The following is a 17481-nucleotide window of genomic DNA, read 5'->3' as shown; positions in this document are numbered from 1 at the left end:
GCAGAGAGTGATTGTGCAGGTCTACGCACTGTGTTTTGCAGCAGAGTAATAGCAATCATATTTGGCATCGGGTACGCTAAAGGATAACCCTGTTCTGAAGCAGCCCTCCCTCGCTTGCAGTGCCTTATACCAGTGAATGCACTGTGATGTACCCGCAGTTTAACAGACTGGCAAGAGTCCCAGCACTTTCTGCGACAAATCAATATTTAAGAGATTGGCCACAGCATTCCTGTTAAGGTAATGGAAAGGCAACCACGGCAGGTGTATGCTGAGTGTCTGCCCAAACTGTGGTTTTACTCCCTTTATTGCACCCCAAGGCCACTGATGACACAGGGACTCTATCAAATTTCACAAACCTGAGTCACGACTGCACCTTTTTTTTTTAACACATCTTAACCCTTTTATTGTGTCACTGCTGTGAGACACTCGCAGTTTGGCAATTGAGTTTTTAATGGCATCAAAAAGTATGTTCAACAAACTAACTGCTTACTCACTTTCACAGATGAAACGCACGTTTGCACACTCGAGTATTCACATTTCTGTCTAAATGGCTCAAATAAATATAATTTTTTACATTTTTGTTGTTAAATTATTTGTCATAAACAGCGTGTTAACCCAACCACAGCTGTAGCGTCTAGTCTGCTGGGTGCATTGTGTATTTGGAGAAGACAGGCAGTCTTCCTTCTCACCGAAAAGCTTTTGGATCAGCTCACTCGATTTAGGATTACCGCTGAGGAGCTTCGTCTTTACACATATTTATAGCGGGCTTTGCTTAAACGCACTGCTTTTACTATATAAATTACAAATATAACATACAGAAAAGAAGTCGTGCAACAAACCTCCAATAACGTTCGGCTTCACTCACAGCCCTCTCTGCACACACGCATGCTGTACTTGATAAACCTAAGCAAAAGCTCGGCCTCTTAATAAAACAAAAGCCCTGTCACTGTGTATTCAATGCACACTTATCAAGGCCCAAAGACCCATTTCACTGGCTTTTAAAATACATTTAGCACGAAGATCAAGATTTACTTTTGCTCCTCTGACAACCAACAATTTCAACTCCAATTACGCTCAAAGAATGAATGTGAAGAATTTAATAAGGCTGAGGAAGAAACTCTAAGACGAATCCCACTAATACTCCCAGTAAGCTTTTTACTGATGTATCTAATACATGCACAATATGTACATGCAATATGTTGACCTCTGTCTGGCACATGTAGCCTGATCTCCATACTGAGGGTGCTGCTGCACATTTACATACAAATAAGACACATGCAAATGAGTACAAGATTCAAGATTCTGTCCTTGAAGCAAACATGCGGTGTTCGCTTTCTGTAAAGCAATGATTGCAATTCAGATTTTTATGTTCTCTGTCTTGAATCGTCCAAATCATTTATGTTTTAAAGTTGGCCCGTATGAATATACTTGGATCAGATAGATGCACAGGCGCAAAAAAGCAGAGCAGGAAGGTCAAAATAAGAACTCCTAACATTGCCCAGCACTCAAGCGTCCAACTGCTTTAATCAAGTTAATCTAAAGGGTCTACTTCTCTATACAAAGGCTTTTAATTTGCTATCGTCTGAGTGGCACACATACAGAAACTCATGGTCAAAGTGCATGAAGCCTTTTGGGAAAGATTTAGTGTGCCCATAACGGCAGCTGGTGACCAGCTTCCCGGGGGGGCGTATGTGTGCTGAATCACTCTGAAAACGTGCCTGCACAGTTTCAGAGGATATAATTAAATTGCTGAGATTAAAGGGACGTTTATGAACTTCTTACCCCTGCTTATGAAGATAAAGGGACCGACATTCCCTAAAGACGCCATGGATAGAAATACGTTTAAAAGAGAAATCAATAATAATTATTGTCTATGAGAAGAAAACACAGAGGAAGCGGTAAATACTCCAAAGGAATGAATTAAAGCTGTAAGAGACAACATTGAACTGTATAACCAGAACCATGAGTCAACCAACAAAGAGGAGATCATAGGATGACTATGGAAATGCTTTGTGATGAAGAACAGATTGGTTACTATCCAGTAAATGTATCAATTCAAGCAATAAATGTAAGAAAAAATAGAATTTCATGTTCAAATCAGATACTGTACTTGTTGCTTCACGCTGTGTGGAAGTGTGCCTGTTCACTGGACACAAAAAAGAAGAGAAAAGACAGACCACTGACAATTCAAGACTGGGGGATAAAAAGTCTTTGACAGTTTGCTGCAGGTTGTTAGTGAGGAGAACAGAGTTTTCAGTGCTGGTGTTACATAAGCATGAGAGACTCTGAAAAGCTGCATGTTGATATGCTGTGGCCCCCTGTGATCCCCCCACTCCTCCACCACCACCACTCCTTCAAAGCAGCTGCTAAAAACGAGCAGCCGAGCGCTCACATCACAAACTTTACTGCTTTGACTCCCCTCAAAAATTTACAATACCGTTTCATCCCCAACACAAGACGCCTATATGCACGTTTTCTCTCCCCGCTGCCTCGTGTCACAGCAGAGTTTTTGTCAAGCCTGTATACACAAGCTTGTCAAATAACACCCCGCCATCCCAGCTATTCTGAAAATAAAACCCGTCGACCCTGAAATTTACACTAATGAGCTTAAAATCTTTGGTAATCCAGCAGCACGGATTATTCTGAAGTTACCCGGGGCGCCTTGTCTGAGTGTATGCAATGCAAACTAAACACCTCGGGCGTCGATTTCATCCATGTCCATTTAAAAACCTGCATAAAAATTGGCCACTCACCTTCCATCTGCTGGTTGAGTGATCGATTATGAATAATGAAGCATTTTCAGATGGTTTCACATTAATGCTCCAGACTATAGCAAACTCCCAAACAACAGGAGCAGAGACAGAGTTAAGTCTGAGTCAGCAACAACTCGAGCCCTGCATGACGGAAGCAGAGAGGTAAACAGTTTAACAAGTATTTATGTGACTGTTCTCTTAAATTTCTGTGTTTTATGTAACCTAATAGCTTTTTTTAGTGGCTTCACTGATGATCAGTCACCTTGAGCTTCAATACTGCACTGCACAAAAGTACAGCCGCCACCAAACCCGTCATGGTCACACAATGAGTTTGTCTATAAAAGCTCTGAGGTTCTAGTTTCATGTTGTGAGTTTGTCATAATGAGGCTCTATGAAACTCACCAAAATAATTGCAGTTATTTCTCTATTTGATCCAGCTGAAAGGTGAACATCTTTTCTGCAAAAACACTGATGTTCAGTAGTCTCGAGTAATAGATGGGGGGGGGGAGCATAACATCAGCTCTTTGCACAAGAATCAGGCAGAGGAGAACATCATAGGAGGGATACTGTACAGGCATCAAAGGGACTATCACACTATACTCTTTCAAGAAGGTGTTGAGAATGCTGCAGCAGACACACACACACACAAGACACACACAAGAACTCCGAGAGGTGTTGTCTCTTAATGATGTCAGCAGGAAATGCCAGCGCTCCTGCAGATGTGAGGGATTTTCAGACGAGACAGGGGAGACCCAGTGAGACCCAACATCAAGCTATGAGGAAGACTGAAGGACACTACCACGGAGCGTTTAATGGGACCACCGATAACACGCTTGCTGCTGGGTTCATGTCCCGGCTGCCCTGGCATTATCCGCTGGCATTTTAAGCAGAGACTCCTGCAGCCTGTGATGATGGGTACACGGGGGAGAGTGCGAGGGGAATCCCTGCTGCAATAACAACTTAAGACCCTCCCCAAGGACCAGTAAATTTTTGGCACAGCCTTCGCGAGTCGCGCTCATTCCCAAAAATCAGTGCGTCAATAACGCAATCATTTAAACGCAACGGAACAAATTTGTCATCGTTGTCGTATAACGAGAGAAATAAAACAGCCTAACATCCAAGTGAAGCATCTGACATCACTCATGTAAAGAAAATGGATCTTGAGCCTTGATGTCAAAACCCACAAATATTGCATCATTGATTTGAAGTTGAGCGCTTGACTGATTCCCGTCGCTTCGTGTTGCTCACAGTGAGATTTTCTAAAGTTGATCCTTGTCTTAAAAAACAAAAACAAAAAACGATTCGTGAACAGAAATATTTGAGCTGAGCTCCGGTCTCTGTCAGAGGCACACCGGCAGCCCCCAGTTTGCGGGGGTACAGGCGGTCTCAACGGAACTCCCTACCTTCCACTTTGGTGAGGGTGAGCACCGGACTGTTGCAGGCGGACAGCGGGGCAACCCTTGCAGAGTGTTTCTTCATGATGATGAGCTCGGATGGGCAGAGCTCCGAACCGCTTCGACTACATCCCTGAGGCTGATTTGGTGCAGACACCAGACCTCTTGATGGGACCCTTGATGTTTCTAGAGCCGGTGTCCTGCTGTCTGTCGCCTCACATCCATCCAACCTCCTGTTTTTAATTTTTCTCTCTCTCCCTCTTCCCTCTCTCCCTCTCTCTCTCTACCTCTGTCGGATCCCCCCACCCCCTTCCTCCACTTCCCTCCCCAGATCTGCTGTATCCAGTGCGTCCTGGTCGGTCTCTCCTTCACGTACAGTTTGGAGATTGCTGCAATTCGCCAACGTCACGCAGTAATCAGCTTCATAACCACGTCCCACCGCCCATCCACCCACCACCCTTCGTCGTGAAACTCTGCTTTCCTCCCATACTCCCAGCAGCCGCGATCCCTCCGGGACAAAGCAAAGTCTGCATGGGAGTGAGTAGACGCAGTCGCTGACCCGGAGATGTGCGTTAAAACTCTGGGCTATAAATGGCCTGTGAGACAGATATGATGGGACCAGTACAGTTTAAGTGGGAGGCTGGTGTGGGTGTATTTAGTCTATAAAAACTGCAATTATAGCTCATGATTATAATTAAATAATATGATGTCTTTTCCCCTCTTGATGAAGTAAAATCCTCACAATGAAAGCTTAATGAAGCTTCCAGTATCTCTGTAATACAGCTTGCTGATGGGCTTTTAACACGGTGGTTTTACAAGCTCATGATTTTTATTTGTGATTTAGTTGTGAATTGCCTTTAAGGTTATGTAATCTCAAAATTGCACAGGGAATTGCATGTTTTTGCATTTACTGCAAACTTCTTAGGAGGAATGCACCCACCCACCCAGTCTTTTCTTTTCTAGTTTCCCATCTCCCAACCATTCAGATACTGATGAGCTTATTGTGGATTGGTGTTGTCAGGGCTAATAATTAATAAGTTGCACTGATACCAAGCTGACATATCAGCGTCTACCTAAGAAAACTAAGAACACTGTGATACCTACGTATATGCACATGGTCTGCACCTGTTATTACATAGCCATGAATAAATTGCATATTATATTGTAGCATATCATTACCATATTAGCAGATAGGCCACTCAGTTTATTTGTACACCTAAGTTGTTCTCCCAATACTTCTTCTCTGTGCTTGTCACATCTATGATTTGATAAAGATGTCACCGTTTGCATTCTTCTGATAACAGAAATGAGCCGAGGATATCTGGATTCTTCTTCAGGTGAACGAACGAGAGGCGCTGAAACCATTTCCAGTTCCTTGGACTCTTGTCTTTTTGATCTATCAACGACAAAACTTGGCTCTAAAGCCTGGAGTGACAATTCAGACTTGTGTGTGTTTCATAACTCTCTTAAACTGAAAGCTGTCCTTAAACTGCTGCTGTTGCAGCAGCTGGTCAGCTGAAATTGTGCCCCGGTGTATCTGTGTCATGTCATTCCATGTTTTGCTTGTGTTTTATTCCTGAGCAACCATTGGTGGATACGTCAGAGAAGAGCTGTCAGCAGTTCAAATTATCCAGCTCCATACTTATCAGAGAGTGCCTCTGATCCCTGTCACTATCAGAGTTAATGTCTTTGTAGACATACAAGTGTGTGTCTGCAGAGGCTCTTCATATGTAAGTGTGATCCAGCTAAAGGAAACTGTGCTGAATAATTCACTTTTTAGATCCACAGTCAAGCAACAATCCCTTGACCGTGGCTAACTAGGACAGGGAGCTCTAAAAACACTCTGCCCAGACGCATTCTGGCATCCCTCAGCAACCACTGGAAATGCTGCACTGGCTCTACTGGATCCTTTACTATTTTCCACTGCTACACATACCTCCTGTGTTTGGGTTTGAAAAAGGGAAATGTCAGGGAGAGCGGATGAGGGCCAATGGATGAAGTGCAAGAGCTCACTGTGAATGAACTAAAAGAGCAGAACAGGATGCTTGATGGATAAACATTATAAACATGTCACCTGTGAATTATATTATTGTGTGTCACAGTAAAAATTTCCACAGCGTGTATGTGTGTGTATGTGTGTTTGTAGTGTGTGTGTTTAAGGCTCTGCAGCTGCCAGATGTCTTTGTGAGCTGATGTTTTCAGCTCTTGGTGCCTTTGTGTGTTAAAGACATGACGATTCAGAGACTGTATACATGTTATTACCAATAGGAAAGACAGGGAGGTGGAAACAGGTGGAGTGGGTGAGATCATTAACAGATCCCAGTCAGTGACTCACAGACTTTTATCTGCAAACACGGAGGAGGATCAAACCAGTCCATGCTCTGAGACACCACATGACAACTCCCTCTCTCTAACAAACAATCTACAGCAATCAGTGTGCATGAGCTGTAACGGCACATAAAAAGCCAAATCCTTTGAGGTCCTGTCCCTGCACCAACTCAGCCGTATGGATCCTCCTTTTTATCCCTAAAAGAAGCAGATCCGCAAAGAGAGGCGATTATTCTTCCATGTACACAGGAATGTTCTAGTGTGCTCCAAAGAGCGGCTTGTACTTTTCTTCCTTTTGTTTATTCATGCTGAATAATGGGGGAAGCTACAGTAGCCATTTTCCAGCTCAAACAACACAGTTTAGCAGCACTGTGTGTTGAAAGATCAGGGAAATATTTGATCTAAAACAACATTAACACATACAGTAGTGTGCAGAAATCTTGAGCCTGCACTCATTTTTGTATATTTTGCTAAGAAATTGGGAAATACATGTAGCAAATTATTGAAACATAGTAGACAGTCACTGTTGTACCTCTCTGCTGAACTCCTCCATACTTATTGACAATCATTTAAAATTTGGATATATCACAGATTTTACATCTAGCTCTTGCGTAATTTGGCATAACTCAGAATTTTCTCCCTCTTCTCTCACATCCTGTGTCAGGTATTCACGGGACTTTTTCCTGTTTCTTTTTTTCTTTGTTACTTTCAGATACTGCTCACTTAGGCCTGCCACTCCTTTTTTATCTTTCAGTTATCTGATGATTTTTTATGTTTTTGAAGGTCACACAGTGCACCATGCGAAGATATGCCAATTTTTAACTATTAGCTCTTCGGGAATCAATTGTTGGTGCAAAAATACTATTTTATGCCAGTTAAACTGTGCTATCTTTTAGCATTTTCTGTAGATTCAACTAAAGACATTGGAACAAACTGAGTGTTTTTGCAACAGGCTGCTTGTAACAAAGTGACTAATCAAAATTGGTTCTTTATTAAATTCCCTGTTATATATATGCACAACACCAGATCTTCCCTTGAGTTATGTTCCTTTTCATCCATCCTGCAGTCAATTTAGAATCAGCTATTAAACTAAGTTCATGCATTTCTTTGGACTGTGGGGTGAAGCTGGAGTATTTGGAAAGAACCCACACAGACACAGGGAGAAGATGCAAACGCATGAGTTTCTTCCTGTGAGGCAACAGTGCTAACCACCAAGCTACTGTGTGCCCTCTGAAAATAGTCAGGTACAGGAGCCAGGACGGAATATGAGTGAAAAAAACAGCATGTCCAAAGAAAAACTTCCAAATGCTTCTAGAAAGTCTGGGGGGTTATCACTTTATAAAATTACACAAAAAAAAGTCACCATTTGGAAGAAAAATATAAAGAAATGAGATACTGCATTCCCCCAAAAATGTGGTGGCCTTGGGGAAAACATCTACAGCTATGCAAGGAAGACACAGAAATCCAGCTAGAAGTTTTCTTTGTAGCCAGCAAAAATCATAACAGGAAAGTAGTTTGAAGCAGAATCTCTGGGGAACAAACTGACCTACCTTCATAACCAAAGGGCAGTTTTTGCTTTGGATTAAGATGAAACAAGAACCAAATCTTTTGATTAACTCCCTACTTGATATAACATGTATTCACTCCTTTTACAGTTTCCAGACTGTGTAAACTTGGAGCTGGATGGGAAGGAGTAAAATGAGGTGGTGTGGAAATCTATTTCACTGATAATGCATTCAAGTATTACAGCTGCAAGTTGGACTTGATATTGGAAGATGATTGACTCGGACTGCTAAAAGGTGTCCAAGAGTAAAAGTTTCAATGATTTCTTGTCTGACCTAAATAAAGTAACAGTGGCAGTACGAGTAAAAGTGCCCAGATTAATTTGTGCACAGCTGTTTTTTTTCTTACAGACAGTCCAAGCTGTTGTAGTGCATCTTTGCCAGACACTGCCAGATTTGTTAACGGCATTTCCTTATCCAATGACACTGCAAATCCTGATTCAAAACAAATCAATTCCTTGTCTTCACATCACGAAAGCCTCAGTTTGCTGAAATAAGGGAATATTGGAGGCGCCCAGTCACCTCCTAAAGGACGTGATGCAGTTCATTATGTAATTTTATTAAACACATGACCCAGGAGCCAGAACTAGCCTGTCAATTTATTTTGGTCAGTTTTACAATCTTCCTACTGACAAAGAGCCACAGCCTGGTACACTACAGTAAAGTAAAAAAGTAACAGATAAACCATCAAGTAACAGAAACCATTTTCTTACCATTCACCATGGGAAATGTCATTTTTTTGTGACCTTAGTAGCTCAAAATAAAAATGAAAAAGGACATTTCCTGTGAATTAACCGAAAACTTTTTTCATTACAGGACAAAGTACTGAAAATAAAAACTGAATGAGCTGCCAGTATTGTAATTTTGCACTTTTATTTCTTGACATTTAAGCCAAAAGAGCTGCGCTGACATGTTTCTTTGTTTTAGTACAGCAGCATTTCCTAATAATGTAGAAAAGCTGAGACGTGCTTTTGAAATTGCACTTGTTTTCCTAAATATATATCAAGGATTAGTCATGTTGTTAAATGTCTTTACAACAAAAGTAAAGGAAAAAGGTGGAAAATGTTGCAAGTTAAACTTGCTGTGTTTGATGCCGTCACAGGGATGGTTCATGATTCAGCAGTAAACTGGATAATTTCCAGAGGTTCACTTTTTTGCAAACTTTTTCCACTTCATTAAAATGATCGAGCACAATCACAGTACACCCAAAGATAATGGGGTATAGACACACACATACAAAACAAACAAAAATAGGACAATTAAATTTTTGTTTTCGTTCTTTGTTTCCTTTTTTAAAAAAAATCTTCCCATTTCTGTCTCCCAGGGGACTTCTGACTCCTGATTATCAGAGAAGAATACGGGGCAAAGCAGCAAACATAGAGGCTGGGACTTCATTACAAACCTGAAAGAGCATGTCTTGCTATGCAATAATACCTCCCAGGGTGTGGAAACAGAAGATGAGGTTGTGGCATAGAGTCCTAAATAACAGCTTGTTCCCAGCACCGGAAAGGTCAAGTCAAATTAACTTTCCCTCTTCTGAGGTCCTTTACATCTTCAGAGAAAGACACAGCTCATCTCTAAAGGCAAGTGGCTGTCGAGGTACCGCAAACAGTGGCAATTCACAGGATTAATGGCCTTAGTGGGGTCCTCTGAGAATTAGAAAACCACTGCCAAAACCACTTTCCCTGTTTTTGTGACACTGCAGAGCTACTTGGCAGCACAGGCTCGCGCTGGTCTTTCACATAATCTCAGATACACCCTTGGGACTATAAATCTCTGCTGCCATAGTGTAACTGTTAACACAGCTGCAGGGACATTTTTGTTAAAATACAGACTGAAAGTCATTGAAAATATGTGTTTACACAACACATAAATTCAAAATGATTTTTAATGGATTTTGCAAATCCCTTGTTGCCTCGGTGCATTGCAGTCTTATTGCTTTTCTTTCTCTATGCAGGACAAAAGCGCCATAAATATTTCATGATAGAATAAACAATAATATTCTGATCCAGCGCTTCCACATAATTAAGCATCTGTGGTGTTGCCATCCACAGTGTCTGGCACTCCCCACAGTAGCAATGTGTGTGCAGTCTGAGAGTATGCAAACACAACATCTTTCTTCAGTGGACTTGTTCAGTTTTTGGCTGGCAGGATGATTTGTTTTACTGAAGTTATGGAAAAATAATCATAGAGTTTGATAAAAATGGATAGAACTAATAACCCATATTCTCACATGTGACCTTGATTATCCTATTATCCTGATAGCAGGTTAGTTCTTTATCTATTTATGATTACATCAAAGCTGCCAAATTACATAAAAATTCAAATATATTTACTTTATTCATTTAATTTCTCAGCAGCTTATTAGTGCCCAATAACATTTGCAAACCAAAATTAACAGTCTGACTAGCACTTTGCAAAGGTTGTAAACAGGTGAAAGAGATTATGACCTCCAACCACTCAAAACACTGTCGGAAGACAGAGAGCCAGACGGGGAGGCACTTTAAAATGTGGGACTACCTCTTAATTACAACCACAGCTAATAAAGTCCGTCCGCATCTCTTAAATGCCGTCAAGTTGTACCACCCAGTGATAGCACTTGTAATCACACTCTGTCCCGGTGGCCCACGCTTAATCAGGAAGAGTGAGTCTCCTTTAAATTTACATCCCACCAGAGGAATCAGCTCCTGCCAGCACATTTCTCCTTCCTAATTAAGGATGTTTCAAGTCCACCACATGTTAAGTGTAAAAGTCTTATTTGTGGTGCAGCTGTGCACGAACACCAAAAGGTTTTATAATCCTGTAAACAGCCCAGCACACTGGGCAGTGGTGAAACACGAAGGATTTGGGCCACTACTACATGTTTATGCCAGTTAGGAAAATTGAAACTGATGCTAAGGCAGGTATGTTGAAGGTTACTTGTAAATGTAACTTGACTCTTATCCTTATTAATACATAATTGGTCTTGCCTTGTCTTAAAGACCTCATAGTACTATTTCATTTCAGTAGAGCACTCCACTCTCAGACTGCGGGCTTACTTGTGGTTCCTACAGTATTTAACAGTGAAATGGAGGCAGAGCCTTCAGCTTCAGGCCCCTCGTCTGTGGAAACACCTCCTCCTTTGGATTCAGGAGACAGACATCATCTCTAAAGTTTGGGATTAAAACTTTCCTTTTTGTTAAAGCTTAGGGCTGGGTCAGGTGTCCCTGAATCCTCCCTTAGTTATGCTGAAATAGGTCTAGACTGCTGAGGGCACTGAGCCATTGACCCTCCATGCCTTTTTCACTACTTTGCATTTAAGCATTAGTTATTGCTCATGTCTGGCTCTCCTCCACACACTGTCTCCCTCGCCTCATGCCCAACCAGTCAAAGGAAATGGCCCCTCCCTGAGCCTGGTTCTGCTGGAGGTTTCTTCCTTTCAAAATGGAGTTTTTCCTTCCCACTGTTGCCAAGTGATTGCTAATAGGGGGTCATGTTATTTTTGGGGGTTTTCTCTCATAATTTTGTAGATTCTTTATCTTACGATATAAAGCCTTCAGGCAACTGCTGGTGTGATTTGACATTATTAAAAACAAAATTTAATTGAACTGAACTGAACTGAATTTATATTGTTTCACCTACATAACGACCCATCTGTTATTTACACATATAATAAATGTGACAGACAGTGACAGAAATAAAACAAGCATTCATCTTTTTATGGCAAACATCAGTGAAATCAAGAACAGGATATAAGAGATGCAGTAGGCATCGTAATGTTGGTTCAGCTTCAATTTCTGCTTCAGGTGTGTAGCCACTAAGCAGGATGTAAAGAAGGCATTTTTGAGGGTTGAGCTTAATATTATTAATGAGATCACTGTTATTATTCTCATTTACAGAAATATTGTGCACCTGTTTTAATGGCTTTCAGCATCCGGTTCTATCGTCCTAGTCTCTAACTGCCATCTTCATCACATTTCTTAACAAAGCTACTGATGAAAAGAGCAGGTTTGGTTTGAGGTTACCTCACCACTGCGCGAGCTCTGGTTTCATCATTTGCATGATTGTATTTGCTTCCTCTGCTCGAGGAAGTTATTTAACCATGACACACTACATGAGCAGAGACTTTAATCCTTGTACCACGCTTACCGGTTAGAGTGAGAAGTTTCCCTTAGGAGATGGTTTATGTCTGCTGAGAAAGATATTTTACCTCCACTAAATGGCACTGGCTCCCTCTGTTGTCAGGTTACAGTATGATTAATTCCTCTCTAAGCCTTACTGGGTAGCTTAGCTGGGGAAAAAGTAAACTTTGGGACATGTTAAACTGATTTTCAGTTTAAACCCGTCCGGTGTTTAATTGGGGGAAAAAAAGAGAAAAAACAGAAAAAAAATTTTTTTTAATGCATTTTCCGAGCTGTCACCAGCTATTTTTGCCGAAGCTGCTCTTCTTTTGACTGCACTTATCCCGCAGTGCTTGAAATTATTCAGATTGCTCTAAATTGCTGTAATTACGGGGCAGCATTTCCAAAAGCATCTCGTTGCCACTTGCATTCATATCAGGCTGTTACCCAAACCAGAAACGTGTGGGCATGAAATTCTAAAACATTATTATACATGAGCCTTTATTAAGCATAAAACTGTTAAAAAATTGAATATTATATCAAGGCGATGAGCTCTTACGCCAAAGCTAAGTCTCTAAATGCATGCACCAAATAGCATATTTTGTATATAATGCTGCCATGTAGTATTTTTAAATTCCAGTTTTAATGTATAAATAATAAATGAACTGAAAATATTGAGACTAGCCTGCTGATAACAGTTGTTTAGACGCTCAGTAACATCCTCACGTTGCAAAGTGCTCCTCGCGCCTGCAGGGGGCACTGTGACCACATCTACTCGCTGATACATAAATGACACTTGCTCAAACTGTGGATGAAAAATGACCAAGAAATCCAAATACAGCCCAGCAGTGGAGAAGAAAAAAAAGTGGAATAGCAGTAATGAAAGGTGATGAACTGACCCACATACACAAGAAACAGCAGACAGAGACACACACACATATAACCTGTACACTTCACTTGTGTAAGAACCAATAAACACCTTTAGCACATGGTGAAGAAAAGACAAGATCCTAAATTAATACACACACGCACACACAGGTAAAAATAGTAACAAAAGCCATGTCAGCTCTTTGTACTCACTTTCTTGTCCTTTCTGGGGACACGGTTAAAGCTCTGTCATGCTGTGAGGGAATCACTCCAATTTTGTATTTGAGGGTTTGTGTTTCTTTCTCTTTTCCACCAGACATTGAGGTGAGGTGACATAAGGGCTACAGAGACTCCAGATCGACACAATAAAACAGAGGCAGATGAATTTTAATGAGTTTCTATAAATGGAAAACAGTTATATACATATAATAAACGATAACCTTACAGCTTTCAGTACCAAAAAAGAACATAACGTTAGATTTTACTCTATTGGCAGCCAAATGTGGTATTAGCAAAATGAATTTAAAAGGTCAAACAGCTTAATTGAAACAGCTTGACACAGTAGATGTTAATCAAATGTTGCACATATGGTTGCAGCACAGTCTGGCACAGAGAAAAAAGCAATATCACACTGCAGCTCCAGAGACAATTCATGTTTGTATTCACCTTTTCATGGGTTTGCTTATTAAAAAAAATAGAATCGCTATCATATCCCTAACTCAAAAACTGCATAACAGGGTAATAAAGAAATAACAAGTACATTATGGATATATAAGATATAACTGTCACACCCTGGATATGTGAGGAATCTTCATGTATCAGCAGCTTTCATGCACAGGCACACTGAAAGTTATTTTACACCAAGTTGCAGTTGAATAAAAGATTCATTATAACATGAATAGAGTTTGGCAAGTCGAATTTCAAAATAAGTCTTCGCTGACTGTCTTTTATCCCCAGAACTTTTGATATAGTTTTATTGATCCCTCAAGCATAAAGCATAAGCATTTTACCCTCTCTCTCTAATTTGACATGCAGCACTGAAAAACTGGGAAACCACAGTCGATTCAAAGGGTTGCAGAAGGCGTGAGGAGTTATTTATGTCTCCTCGACACTTATAGGCAGGTGATCAAACCCCAAACATGCAAATTAGAAAACACCCTGGCTCGCTGCCAGTCATATCCTGCACATCGGCTTTAAATGACACTGACAATCAGCGGCTAAGCCTAGGATCCTGCATATGAAATGGAGAACCTGTTGAAAACTTTCACTCGGTGCTCCGACAGAAACAGCCTTTAACATGAGACCTTAGATGAGGGATTCAACTAATCTTCATCTTTGTTCCAAATGGCGCGATGGAGACTCCCGACAGCTGTGCGCGCATTCTCGGCACAAAATGAGAATAATAGTGAAACAATACACCTGAGACTCTACACCTCAATTACACCCAGATTTGGTGATTTTCTTGAACGTAATTGAGCCTGACAGACTCACAAAAACTGGGCATAGGGCTCTATCGTCTGTGGTTAATAATGCAAAGACGGGGAACAGGCTCAAACAACAGAAAGCAGCAGTTAAAAACAGTTGTCAGTTGCAGCAGCGACAATATAATAGCCTTTCCCAGGGAGGGAAAAGTGTTTTCTTGTTAGAGACCAAACGAAAAAAAGAGATTTATTATTTAGCTTCTGATCTGTTAGTCTTTGTCTTTGAAGTGTTGATTAGTTGCCGGGTCCAGCTTGATCGCTTTCACCACTGATCAAACTGGTTTTCTGAACACTAGTAAAACCTATCATCCCATCCACTACAGCAGAAGGTGTTTGGAGAGCCTTCAAAAGACCAGCAGGTGTGCGTGCTGTCATCAGTGTAATATTCACACTCTTTTTCTCCTCCAGCTCCCCTTTTTCACTCCAACCTCAAACACCGAGAACAGCCAGTCAGTGAGTGAGCAGTCAGTGCTGGACAAAAATAGAGCTTGATGCCTTTGTGTTCCCATAGCTGTAAAATGCACAGCTTTGTGTGCGTGTTATAGCATTTATGGAGGAGCTGCTTTCTTCATCAGCTGCTGATGGAGTTTCCTAAATGAGGCAATTCATCCTTCAATTGAAAGTAGATCTTATTACAGGGTAGTCTCCTCATTATAAGCGTAGCATAAGAAAGATATGCGAAAAATATCATGTTTCATTCTTTGCAGTAATTACCCTGGATTCAAGGGTGGAAAGGAAAGAGAGGTGCGCTGCATTTCAGGGCTTATCTGATTTTCAGACCATTTACGCCATTTAGCCAGGATATATAATGATCATATTCAAGCTGGGGAAATGTAAAACTCTTATTTAAAAATAGCAGACAACTCAGTAAACTCAATAGCCTGTCATAAACACTATGCTCCTCACTAATTCAATGCACAAATCATTAAACTGATATTATCTAAAGTTCTCTAAGAAAATGGGAAATAGGTGCAGCATTTTGCTGGAACCTATATGGAAATACAGAATATAAATAAGGCAAAAACACTGAATCTCTTAGCCAAGCTTTCTTGTAGTTTCTTTGAGTAGTCTTCAGGAATAGTTCTCCGGGCTGCTTGAAGGACATTCAAAGCTCTTCTTCGGATGTTGTCTGCCTTTTCTTCCTTTCTCTGTCAAAATGATGGCACACTGATTTAATACTGTTGCACTCCAGGCTCTGGGGAGGCCAGTCCATCACTAATATTGCTACACTGTGGGGGTTTTCCCCCCAGGTATGTTTTTACTGCATTGGCAGTATGTTAGGGATCATTGCCATGCTGAAAATTTAAGCTGTTGCCCATTAAATGCTTTCGAGGTGGTGTTCCATTTAGTGTTGTGGAAAAATCTACCATACATACTAACAAATATTTGAGCCAGAAATTTCATATTGGTATTCATCACTCCACAAGACTGTTATTTCCATCCAGTTCTTGTGGAATTTGCAATACCTCGCCCTTTTCTCTCTGATTTCCTTCCTTAAGAACGACTCAAGACCATTTCTGATAAAGCTTCAGCAAACAGTAGATGGATCAACTGAATGGCAGATCCCTGGAGGTGTTCCGCGTATTTCTCGAGTTCATTTTAGATACTGTTCATCTACAATTTCTCCTTTGTCCACATGGCACGCCAATATATGAAGCTTTTCGCTAATATCATTCTTTAGGACTCTCCTTCATGCCCGTTAAACTGTCTTATCTTTGTCATTTTTCATAGGCTTCACTAAATAAACATGCTTGTTTGCAGGTATTTAAATATACAATTTAACATTGGTTCTTTGCTAAGTTGTCTGTTAGGTGTAGACACAAGATTGATCCGTCCTTTGAGTTACTTTTTCCATGCTTGAGGGATTCATAGGTCAGTGTTAAGTTGTTTAACGAAGGAAAACAAAACTCAAATTCCTCTGAAAATGGTCAGGTACAAGAATTAGACTGAAATGAGTGAAAAGTAGCCAATGTCCAAAGAAAAATGTGGAAAAAACCCTCTATAAGCTTGGAGACCTATTGCTCATGGCCACTTTAAAAAGTTACAAGATAGTCTGACTCCTTGGAAACAAAATATAAAGAAATAATAGCAGCAAATTCTCAACACAATTTTCATCCTGTGAACTGATCTGTCAGAGTACTGGTTTTAAATGACGGTGTGATACTTGGGCAAATGGAGGCTTTTGCTTTCTTTGATTTGAATAAGCAATCTGATTAAGTAGCTGCTCTGTACATGTAGTGGGCTGAGAGATGTGGACCAGTCAGTTCCCTGAGGGTAGAGGAGGTTTAAGCCTTCCTGGCTCCTTCTGCGCTCCCCCATTGGCTGTCAGTTCTGATCCACGTCCGCAGCTCCTTTAATTGCCTGATTTCCTGACCCAGCGTTGGATACTTTGTGCGCTGAGGGCTGGAAGGCTATAATAATGACTTATAGTGACATGCACGGGGAAGATTCACTCCCTCGGCTATCGCATCTCTCACCATCCAACTACAGCCCCATTACAGACCTCTTAATTTAATACTTAAATCCTCCCATTATGATATAGAAGAGTGTTTCTCACAGAAAATTGACTTTCTTGGAAGACACCAAAAAGTTTCAGTTCAGATGAAACCATCTGAACCAAATCAAGGAAGATGCTTTTTTAATCCCCCTGTGCAGACTTTGCATAAAACTGAATCTTTCTGCATGTTTTAAAGACAACTGAGATGCACTGATATTGCTTTAATCACAGTACAGATCATTTTCTTTCAATTATGCATTAATATACTGCACTGAGACTTTAAAGCACAGCAACACTCATAAAAACCAGTCATCTGGGGAGTTTTCAAAGCTTACATTGGGTTATCGTTCATCACTGAGAAACTCATTGAGGAACCAGGGAGATAGCTGGATGTCTGGTGGCTCATAGCTTCTAGAGTCCACAGAAAATCAACTGCTTACACTCACTCATTAGTGAGACTCCTGCGAGCGTGCCAATAATCTGTGAGATGGAAGAGGAG

At 40.9% G+C, this 17481-nt stretch overlaps 1 protein-coding gene across 4 annotated transcripts in view; it reads right to left on the bottom strand.

Moving 5' to 3' along the window:
* slc35f3b (solute carrier family 35 member F3b) overlaps window positions 1-17481 on the bottom strand; it is a 51468-nt gene that overhangs the window by 19858 nt on the left and 14129 nt on the right. Inside the window, exon 1 of one of the 4 annotated variants that reach the window (XM_082557787.1) lies at window positions 4157-4553. The exons of the other annotated variants lie outside the window; for them this stretch is intronic. Within the exon in view, the coding sequence (XP_082413913.1) occupies window positions 4157-4232 (76 nt within the window). The 5' untranslated portion in view covers window positions 4233-4553. Of the gene's footprint in view, window positions 1-4156; window positions 4554-17481 lie in introns of those variants that run through there. 4 annotated transcript variants of the gene reach the window in all.

The sequence above is a fragment of the Aulonocara stuartgranti genome, assembly GCF_965226115.1.
Source record: "Aulonocara stuartgranti genome assembly, chromosome: 13".
Taxonomy (NCBI): Eukaryota; Metazoa; Chordata; class Actinopteri; order Cichliformes; family Cichlidae; genus Aulonocara; species Aulonocara stuartgranti.
Note: the sequence above shows the minus strand (reverse complement) of the source record. Positions and strands in the feature narration are given on the sequence as shown.